The sequence below is a fragment of the Carlito syrichta genome, unplaced genomic scaffold (assembly GCF_000164805.1).
Source record: "Carlito syrichta isolate Samal-C Ts95f unplaced genomic scaffold, Tarsius_syrichta-2.0.1 Scaffold311717, whole genome shotgun sequence".
NCBI classification, from domain to species: domain Eukaryota; kingdom Metazoa; phylum Chordata; class Mammalia; order Primates; family Tarsiidae; genus Carlito; species Carlito syrichta.
Genome location: NW_007255813.1, coordinates 332,847 through 344,265, shown reverse-complemented (window position 1 = coordinate 344,265; position 11,419 = coordinate 332,847). Strand labels below are relative to the sequence as shown.

The window sequence follows — 11,419 nt, the reverse complement described above, 5'->3', positions numbered from 1 at the left end:
ACTCACCTCAGCCTCCCAAGGCGCGGGATTACAGGCTGAGCCACTGAGCCCAGCTTAAACCATTCTTTAGATTCACTCTGAAATTCTTTTCTGTGACAAGTCAAAAGAATCCATGGGGTATCACACTGCACCCTCCCCAGCATCAAAACCAGATCCTGAACTCAAAGATCCACTCAAGGTACAGACACCTATGGCCCTATCCCCATCCTAAAGAACCTAAAAGTGACAGCCTTCACACCCTTTTTACTGCAATAGCTGGACATGGCTAGCTCAAGAAGGAGTTAAAGTTAAATGGCTAAGGTTAAACTCTCACACTGTCATCTACTCCCGACATCTGTCATTTTCCCAGACCTTGCTAACTATCACCATGCCAATTATGTGCCAAATATATCTTCTCTGTCTACCTCCCTCAGCCTTACAGATCCAGGTCAAATGCACCTCCTCCTCAAAGCATTCCCAAAGGTGTCCTGTCTGTGAACATCCAGCAGTGTCTGCTGAAGGCCATACCCTGGAATTCTGTGCCATTCATGTGGCATCAAATCTCAGATCGCTTGGAGTCACCTCTCCCCTACTGTCTTCTTAAATCATTTTAAAAATTTACATTGCTCAATTTTCTGTCTTCTCCCTGCAAACAGACTAAAATCTCTTTGAAACTTTGAGCTTCTTCATGTGCCCACAGAGTCCAGCACAAAGTAGATATTCAGTAAGCCCTGTGCTTATTGGTTGGTATCTTTAAAAGATAACATTAGAGGCTTTGAAGAAAGAAAAAAAATCCTCAACCTCCTCTCCATCATCCCTTAGAAACTAACTGTTTAAAAGGGTAATTTTTTTTACCAATTTCTATAAGTCCCATACTATAAATACATTAACTCAAAGTACAAGGTTAAAAATGAAGAAAAAAGAGGTATATTTTTTCATTGCTAACTCTTCATTTCCAGGACTTCTATTAAGCACAGATATTAAAGAACAACTGGGAGAGCTGTCAAAAAATAAGCTCAAAACCTATTGTTATTCTATACATTTTGTTCTGACAATCAAGAGAAAACTAGTTGTATTCATAAATAGGAGGCTTCTTCCGCCTTTTCTCCATCTCAGGGAAGCTGTCCCCTCTGAGTTTATAAGAAACAGAAGAACAAGGTAGGGTAAGAAGGCATAAGAGCAATATGCTGGCAAAAGGGTGTCCACATCAGACCACTCCATTTGCCGGCAGAAGGGTGGGTCACAGAGACCTTTGCCTAAATGCGCAGTTTCCCCCTACAAAACCAATGCCAAACCCCATTCCTTTTTCCTGAATGTTAGCTTTGGGAGATTCTTCAGAGGTCATCCAATCTAGAGCTCAAATGGAAAAAATGAGAAAACTGTGGCCCAGAGAGGTGCTGTCACGTGGTGTACCCACAGTGACAGCCAAGACTCCAGCTCCCAGCACAATCTTCTTTCACTGTATCAGGATTCCATTTCACTATTTCAGAAAAAAACAAAGTCATTTCAGATTTTTTTTTGTTCCAGCCCACTCTATACTTCATTCATTCATTCAAAATTCAGTTACTGATCCTCTGTTACATGAGAGTCACAGTCCCGGGTATTTGAAATACAAAAATAACAAACACCATGCCTCCACCCAGCTTACACAGCCTATTCCTTATGTTATAGAGTGGTTGGCAGAGGAGGAAAAGGAAGAAAAGACAACTGAGATATGGAGGGGAAAGGAGGGAAGTGAGCCCTACTCTTTTTTCTTTTATAGTTTATAATTTTAAAAATATTTTTTCTTATATATGCTGTATATTTCAAACACTATAAAATTCCCCCATTTAAAGTTCCCATTGTTTTTAGTATACTCATAAAGTCATGCAACCATCACTGTAATCTAAGTTTAGAACATTTTCAACAACCCAAAAAGAAACGCATACACATTAGGAATCACTCCCCTTCCCCTCACCGTCACCTCAGGTAGCCACTAATCCACTTCCTGCCACTATCAATTTGCCTATTCTGTATATTTCATGTAAACAGAATCATACACTATGTGACCTTTTGTGTCTGGCTTCTTTCACTTAGTCTAATGTTTTCAAGATCATCGTGTTGTCGTATCTACCTGTATTTGATTCTTTTTTGTGACTGAATAGTATTCCATAATAATCATTCTGTTTTCATCATCTCAAAGTTTATATCAAAAGGCATACATCACCTTTGGGAGGATTATATTACAAAATATGAGGTTTAGGGGGAAATAAATCCTGTACCCATTTTCATCCTTTTCTAGGCAGTTGTTTCAAAGAATCACCATGCAGTACCTGACCAGATCCATCCCCAGTAAGGCTTCTGACTCCGCAGCTGGTTCTCTGGTGTTGACGGCTTCATTGGCTATGCATACACCGTGTTCATTGGCTCCCATTTCTGCCCCCCAGAGCCAGGCAGGTCTGCTTATCATTATGGCATGGGTCCTCGGAACTTGGTCGATTGAAATGTAAGTACACTAAAAAACGAAGACAGGAAAGAACACCATCACCAGTCAGGTACCACGTCGTTTCCACTTTGGTACTTACACTGAACCATCACATCAGTTACAAACAGGGCCAAAAATTAAAAGGCCTTGGGAACGCCCCAATTTAAAAAAAAGACACCCCAGTCTCAATGCAGCCCAAAGGTCTCCACAGTGAGTTCCAGTCTCTTTGGTTCAAGCCAATCTACTCCTCATGCTTGCAAAAAATGGTGATCATCTTGAACTAGGATTTCAATCAATCATCACCTGAACATCCTGTGCCCCCACATTTCCACAGACAAAGATGGCTGCCAGCATTCAAATGAACACAGCGATTTACAAGTCCTATCTTCAAAAGAAACTTTTCTGTGTGCCAGCAGCCTAACACAGAAAACAGATAAAAGGGAAGATGCTTTGTCTGAGGAAGGCAGGTCCTGAGCCTCCTTGCAAGGATCCCTAGGGTTTCTGGTACACAGTTTAACGACCTACATGATTGCTCTAGTGGTGGAAAAGGAAAAATGATAACAATGTTCACGTTTAACTATTACATTACAATGCATACTCTCTTGCACTGTGCTTTCCTGTCTGTCCTATTTGATTCTCACACTAAGCCAGTGCGGTAAACACAGAAGGAAACAGTCCCACAGAGGTGTATCTCCAGCTGCTATCAGAACTGCAGTACACACCACTTAGAGTTCACATCTTACATTCTCCAGGGTGCCGTGTCTTTACCTGGAAAATAAGGAAGCTAATCTGGGTCAAACTATTTCTTCCAAAATATTTTTAACCTCAGCTCCTTTCCTTCACACAAACTCTTACATAGACACATAAACACGATAAAACTGGTCAATGCGTGTTGAGGCAAAGGAAAAAAGAGGCATGGGACCGGGGGGGGGTAACCCCCAGAGCCCTGTCTGCCTGTACTTCCTTTACCCTCCTCACATTGTGGGCCAGAGCAGTTGAAAAACCAAACTAGGTTATCCATAGGGGCCTCCTGACTCCGACATTCCGTGAGCCTATAACACAAGCTTTGTGTGGTGGGTGCAAGATGGGATTCAGGGCTCTAAGCTCCACAAAGTGTTTGTGCTCTCAAGGGAGAACTTTATCAGCTGCAGCAGTCATTTGCATTTTAAATTGGATAGCTGACAGCCACTGAAGCCTTAGATCGCTCTCTCTATCCTTTTTTTTTTATTCAAGACCCAGCTTTATTGACTGAATGCAGCTCAGAAAGTGATTCTGCATTGATTTCCCAAAACCTCTAAACCTCAGGTAAAAGCTGAAATACATGTAGCGCTATACTCATTGGTCAGGTGACTTCTGATCTGCACAATTCATGTAAGGTGTTGCTCACCACTGGTTTCATATCAATTCACTTAATAAATATTTGCAAACTGAAGCTAATTAGCCTGGAGGTTGTCAAGAGGCTTGAATTTTTCATGGCAAACTGACAATAAAATATACTCTTGAGATGTTTTCCCCTATGCAGCTCCCAAAAGTTATGTATTTTAAAAAATGATTCTTGTAGAGCAAAAAGCCAGCCAAAGTAGTAACCAATGCTCCTCTCTGTGCTCTTCTGAGTGGAATTAAAGTTTATATCTCCTGTTTTCACTCTTCCATGCAAGAAGGGAGTCTGGGATTTGACCAACACTTTCTCAAACCCTGTCCCCACTGAACACCAGTGACAAATTTTGTCCTGAAAAGAATAAGTAAATAGGTAGGGCATCTCAGCTTTTAAAGCACACATTTATTACAGAGTTTTTTAAAGGGGCAGGAAAAAAGTAAAAGTAGAAAATTATTTGTTTGTCCTGAAATTCATTTTTACACATTCATTTCCATTTGCCCATTTTTTATAGAGCACCAACTACACCCAAGGCATTCTGTGCTGAATGCTGCAGGCAGAAAATCAGTGAGAGTGCCCAGTCCCTATCCTTTCTGTTGGACAGGAAGGAGAAGGCACCACACAAATTACTGTGACTGACAGGACAACTTTGATGTCAATGGGATCTGTCTCTTTCTTACAGCATCTTGTTCCCTCCTTCCACCTTGCCTTTCTGATCAACCCTATTCTGCTTTTTCTTTTTCCCATTCCATTCTCTTGATCCCCTTCTGAAATATTATATACTGTAACTGATTTACCACATGTATTGTTTACATATGCCATCTCCTTCAGCTACGATGTAAACGGACATACCCCAAGACCAGTACACTCCAGGCATCAATAAACCCTTTTTTGGATGGATGGATGGATGGATGGATGGATGATGGATGGATGGATGGATGGATGGATGGACGGACAAACAGACAGATGAATGGACGGGCAGATGGATAAATTACAAAGCTCTAAGGGACCATGATAAACGTCCAAAGGAAAGAAGAAACATCCCAGTGGCCAGAGGCTTTACCAAATTGGAGACGTGAATACATCTTGAAAAATGGGTCAGACATCAAGGTATTCTAGACAGAGCTAAGAGCATGAGAAAAGAGAAGTGAGCATGTCAAAGGTGTGTTCGTGGTCCAGAGAGGTCCCCAATGTGCCACATGGGCAGCTCCTGCGATGACACTGGGGAACAGAACTACAAGGGCTTAATGCAGACTGCCTAACAAAAATGTTGACAATGGAATCAAAAAGACCAGATGGTCTTTGTGGGGGTTCAAAATATATGCAGCTAGCTTGATGCTTTTCAGGCCAATCTCAGAATGATGAGGAAGGAAGGGGGTCCCCAAGAAGCCAGATGGGCCAAATCAGCCCCTCCCAAGCGCCTGCTGAAACCCATGCCGCCAGATCCTGTTTACACTCCTTGAGCCTGCAACACATGCCTCTTGCGGCATCTTTGTCATGAGCCACAGAGCAGGGTCTAACAAGGCCCTTCTGTGACTGCTATTCATGCCTGCTCCATTGTGTTTTAAATCTGAGTAATCACAACCAGGTGGGGGTGGGGGAAAACTAAACATACTTGTCTCACAAAGGTTGGTTATTTAAAATCCCACTGCGGGAGTAGATCTCACAAAATAAGGAACATTCACACAAGATGTAATTAGCTAAACTTGGGAAAGTCAGCCATCTAGAACATGAACTCCACAGGCAGTCTTTTTAACAATAAAATCCACCAACCTTTGCAATTGTCACATTATCAGTGAGGCAGACAAGTGGGATTTGAGATAGCAGAGGAGGTTCCACCAGGGAAAAATGCCCCCAAATTACCTGAAATCGTCTTTCAGCGTGGCAAAAACAATTAAGTGCCCCAAGTAAAAATTCCCAGCCAAATTTCTATTAGAAAAAAGAAAGTGTACCCCACGTAAAAAAATTCATCTTCATGGATATGCTTCTGGCCTCAGCCTCAGTAGTTAAGCTGTTAAAGTGAACTGTACAGGCAAGAGATGAGCAATTGGTCTTGTGGTCCCAGCCGCTCCCACCTGGCCTTTCAAAAACAAAGCTGGCAGCTAGTGTGACTTCTGGTTGCCAAGGTCACGGTGCCACGTGAGTGCCCAGAGAGGGGGTGTGGTGAGGCCTACTTAACAGCAGCACTGCCCAGCACTAATCATGGGTTTCCAAGGAACTGCCTGCTCTGGGCTCACCCTTCTCCCAGGGGGCCGCCTGCCAGGTTGGAGGATAGAATGGTTGAGCCTTGAAAAGACGCTGGAGACAAAGACAAAAACAGTTCTTCTGCAGAGCAAGCCCTTTATTATTTTGTGAGATTGAGTCAAAAACGAAAAGCAAGATCAGCTTCACACTGTCGCCTGCCCATCACATTCCAGCATACGCTATTTCTGGACCTCACCCAGTGAAAGGGGGAACAGAGATGCTCACACAATGGACGTTTCAATTAGTGAAACGCAACCATTGTGCCTTTGGTACTGTACTCAGATGGTGAACACAACCCTGGCACCACCAGCGAAAACCATTGTGAGATGAGTTGATGAGTCAGCCAAGCTGCTCGGGGTGGGGGAAAACGGCAGGGAAAACAGGATGCTTTCCAGAAATAGTTTTAGCTTTAGAAAGTTTGCAACTCTAACGCAACATTGCTAATGATCACTGAGGGCTTTTGTTTGTTTTTAATTTTTTATAAAAATTTTGTGTAGAGACAGGGTCTCATCATGTTGCCCAGGATGGCCTCAAACTCCTGGCCGCAAACAATCCTCCTGCCTTAGCCTTCTGAGTTGTTGGAACTACAGGTGCATGCTACCACATATGGCTTGTTTTTAATTTTTTTACTGCAGTGTCTTGTCTGCTGTTTAATTGGTTTTAGAAAATGTGTTCTTTTTTTTTTTAAGTCGGAGTCTCACTCTGTCACCCAGACTGGAGTGCAGTGGCACGCTCCCGGCCACTGCAGCCTCAACCTGCTGGGCTCCGGCGATCCTTCCGCCTCAGCCTTCCAAGTAGCCGGAACTACAGGCGCGCGCTGCCATGGCCGGCTAATTTTTTGATTTATTGTAGAGATGAGGTCTCGCCAAGTTGTCTAGACTGGTCTCAAACCCGCAGGCTCAGGCAATTCACTCACCTCAGCCTCCCAAAGCACGGGGATTACAGGTTGAGCCACCGAGCCTGGTGAAAATGTGTTCTTAAGATTCATATGAGTCCACATAAAGACAAAAGAAGATGTTGACATTGGAGGGTAACACCCTGAAGCATATTTTGGAAGAACTACTTTTTGCTTCCCTGAAGCTTTAAGATCTTTGGGGAATGGGCAATGTAAATACCTGAAGTCAGAAACAGGTTTGGGAAAGGGGACATAAAGGAAGGAAGCCCTCCTCCACTAAGTCACTCTCTCATGAAAGTGAGGAAGACACTTCTGACCCCATACAAGTCTGGGGACGCCTCACCTTGGGGCTAAAGAAAAGAAAACAGAAAAACTGAAAGAATACTGTACAATCCATTCAGCAGTCACAGAGCTATGCTCAGCTCTCTCTGATTCCAGAATGACTTATGCTTTCCTACTCTAAGAAACAAACTTCAGAATTAAAATTCACACACCTATAGTTCCAGCTGCTTGGAAGGCTGAGGTGGAAGGAAAGCCTAAGTCCAGCAGGTCAAGGCTGCAGTGGCCATGAGTGTACCGCTGCCCTCCAGCCTGGGCAACAGAGTAAGACTCCTACTCAAAAAAAAAAAAAAAAAAATTCACATACACACCCTACACACCATAAATACAGTCTCCATCTGGACAATTTCACTAACAATGCTGCCAATCACTGCTAATTGGTGATGTTCTATTACTCTTGTAAATATTTTCAGGAAAAGATCTTCCAAAAGCCTGCCCCAAATCATAAGAACAGGATACTGGCTGGGCTCGGTGGCTCAGCCTGTAATCCCTCACTTTGGGAGGCCGAGGCGAGTGAATTGCCTGAGCCCGCGGGTTCGAGACCTGCCTGGGCAAATTGGCGAGACCTCATGTCTACAATAAATAAAAAATTTAACCAGGCGTGGTAGCGCGTGCCTGTAATTCCGGCTACTTGGAAGGCTGAGGCAGAAGGATCACCGGAGCCCAGCAGGTCGAGGCTGCAGTGGCTGGGAGCGGCCAGTGCACTCCAGTCTGGGCGACAAAGTGAGACTCCAACTCAAAAAAAAAAAAAAAAAAAGAACAGGATACTGAATCCATACAGTACTTTATGTAGTGGAAAACAGACATAAATTAAAACTAATTTTCAAAATAAAAAAAGGAACAGTGAAGACTTTAAATCTTAAAGGAGGGAAACAACAGAGGTGAGATTTATTATCTGCTGCCCCCCCCAAAAGATTCTTATTATATGTCTTTGTTATCAAGAATTCTCTGTCTTCATAAATTGTGGTATAATTAGCTTCTAGGCGCCAAGTATAAATAATATAACTCTAGCTGGAATCTGTGGTTTTTCTGGAATAGTATTCTAATGTTGGAACAAATTCTTTCCTAAATAGAAGGTTCAACTATATAAGAATAGACCTATCCCATCCATGGGCATTGCATGTATACATACATACACAGACAGCAGACAGACAGACAGACACACACACACACACACACACACACACACACACACACACAGCATAATCCAGGAAATTATTCATCTGCTTTTTCAGCACCCCTACCTAAAAGGAGAAGCAGGACTTTATGTAAAACCGAGATGAGTTCTATGAAGTACCTCATGCAGCAGACAAAAGGACTTTCAAAAATGGATACACATATACCTATGATAAAAAGACTTTCAAAAATGGATACACATATAGCTATCCAACGCTGCAACCAAGAAAGTTGGTAAAAGCCCAGAGTCTACATGGAAAGACTAAAAGAATGTAAAATCGGAATGTTCTAATCTGCCAATCGTGCAGCTGAACAAAAACATGCAGCATAATAATGGAAACTGAGGAACTCTGTGCTAGAGAATCTTGTTTCTTACTCTTCAGTCTCAAGCACCATGAACTTGACAAATGGCAGGTGATGGCTGGGAGGGACTGACTGATGGGAGGGGGGGGCAAGTGGACAAGTTGGAAGGGAAGACCGCCTAGAAGGAGGGACCAATTGGGACAGTGGAAGCATGGATGAGAAATCAAGACAATATTTTACACATCGTTTAGAGTCTCAGTAAATGGGTCCCTGGACCTCAGAAGTCAAGTAGGAGGTTTCTAGGGAAACCTCAGGACACACGTGTTTAAGACATCACGAAATGGCTCAGGAATAGATGTGTTTTTATGGAAAGTTCTCATCATAGTTAAAAAAAAATCTGCATTTTAATGAGTCCTTTTATGAAAGTTACATGATAGTAATTGTGGATTATAGGCCCAAATATAGAAAAGAATCCATCATTCTGTACTCAGGAAAAGAACAAGGGTAAAGACAGATCTAACGTGAGGAAATTAAAGAGATACCTGGCCTTCTTTTCTTTTATTTTCTTTTTCATGAATTTCTGCACATTATGTACAATATTCTTAAACTTGATTTTTTATTTTTATTTACTTTTTATTTATTTTCGAGTTGGGGGTCTCACTCTGTTGCCCAGGCTAGAGTGTGGTGGCACAATAACAGTTCACTGTATCCTCAACCTTTTGGGCTCAGGCAATCCTTCCACCTCAGCCTCCCATGTAGCTGGGACTGCAGCCACATGTCATCACGGCCAGCTAGCTTTTTTGTTTTTGTGTTTTTGGTAGAGACAAGAACTCTCTATGTTGCCCAGACTGGTCTCAAACTCCTGGACTCAAGTGATTCTCCTGCCTCAGCCTCTCAAAGTGCTGGGGTTACAAGTGTGGGCCACCAAGCCCAGCAGATTTTTTTAAATATGTCATTTTAAACTTATAGAAAAGGGGTAAGAGTAAGTTTGAAAAGTAGACTCAGAAACATGTGCCAAAGTTAGGAGTTTGGGAACTGAGACCTGGGGTCACAGCATCTCTCCACATTAGTCAATTACTTTCACATATAAACTCGTATGTATGTCACAAGAGCCCTATAATACAGGCAGAGGGAATATTATGATCTCCATCTGGCAAATGAGAAGGCTGAGTCTCAGAAAGTCTCAAAGACCCAAGACTCTGCAAAGGGGAAGGCAGGACAAGAACCCAGGACCCCTATCTCCTGGGCCAAAACTCATCCCCCTAGTACAAGTGATTATAAATTTCAAATGATTTATAATAGTAGGCCATGCATAAAGTACTACATCATAGAGAAGTGGCAGGCTAAAGGGAGGAGGGGATATTAGTGTGGAGGGCTTGAAGGATGCATAGGAGAAAGAGAAAAAGCACAGACAAATACAAGTGTGTTGTCTGCTCAAGAACTGGCAAGCAGGTCAGTGTAGCTGTGGCCTAGGATGCAAACTGAGAGAGGACAACTAAGAATGAGGATAGGAAAGTAAGCAGGTAATTGTACAACCCTTACGGAGGTCAATTATTACAAAATCTTTATCCTCTGACCCAATGATGCTACATCTGAAAGTATATCCCATGGCTATACTTGTACATGTACAAAATAACTGTGCAAAAGATCCTTCACAGCTGCACTTTCTAGACTAACAAAATATTGAAAAATAGTCCGTGTCCACCAATAGAGGACTAATTGAATAAATTATGGTACATTTCCATCATGGATTACTGTGCAGCTGCAAAAAAATATATAAGGACAGTCTCTATGAACAGATAGAGAAAAATCTTTAGAAAATGTTAAGTGCAAAAAGCAAATTACAGACATTTTCTATACATCTGAAATTATATATTTTTAAAAATCAAATTTAAGAATGTTATAATGTGCTACGTTCATGAAAAAAGAAAAAAAGGCCAAGTAGTAATGACTTTTTTGTATTTGGATAAAACACTGGAAAAAGATGCAAGAATTAACAGGATGGGTATCAAGGTGCATAGGGACATGGACAAGGAAGACTTCTTACTCTAAATATTTTTAATATCATTTACACTTTGAACCATGACTGATTCAAAATGTAAAATTACATTTAAAATGTCTTTACTCAAGGAGTTGAAAACTTATGTCTACACAAAATCCTGCATAGAAATGTTTATAGCACTTTTATCAAAATCGCCAACCTTTGGAACCAAGCAGTTCTTCACTAGGTGAATGGATACATGAACTGGCATATCCAGATGGTGGAAAATTGTTCAGTGATTCAAAAATAAAAGAAAGAAATGTGTCAACTAGCTCAGAGAAGACATGAAGGAACCTTAAATACTTATTACTAAGTGAAAGAAGTCAATCTGAAAACGCCACATACTGTATGACTCCAACTACATGACATGATAGAAAAGGAAAACTACAAAGACAGTAATAACATTAGTGGTGTCCAGGGTCCGAGGGGTGTGGGAGAGTGAATATGTGAAGCACAGAAGATTTTTAGGGCAGTAAAAGTATTCTCTTTGATATCATAACGGTGGATACATGTCATTATATATTTGTCAAAACCCACGGAATAGCCGGGCTCGGTGGCTCAGCCTGTCATCCCGCGCCTTTGGGAGGCTGAGGTGAGTGGATT

The 11,419-nt window shown here is 42.0% G+C and overlaps 1 protein-coding gene across 2 annotated transcripts in view; it reads right to left on the bottom strand.

Annotated features, from left to right (window-relative positions):
* SCRN1 (secernin 1) overlaps window positions 1–11,419 on the bottom strand; it is an 84,231-nt gene that overhangs the window by 67,707 nt on the left and 5,105 nt on the right. For both annotated transcript variants that reach the window (XM_021718023.1, XM_008068986.1), the window contains exon 2: window positions 2,292–2,473. In XM_021718023.1, coding sequence (XP_021573698.1) covers window positions 2,292–2,473 — 182 coding nt within the window. The remainder of the gene's footprint in view (window positions 1–2,291; window positions 2,474–11,419) is intronic.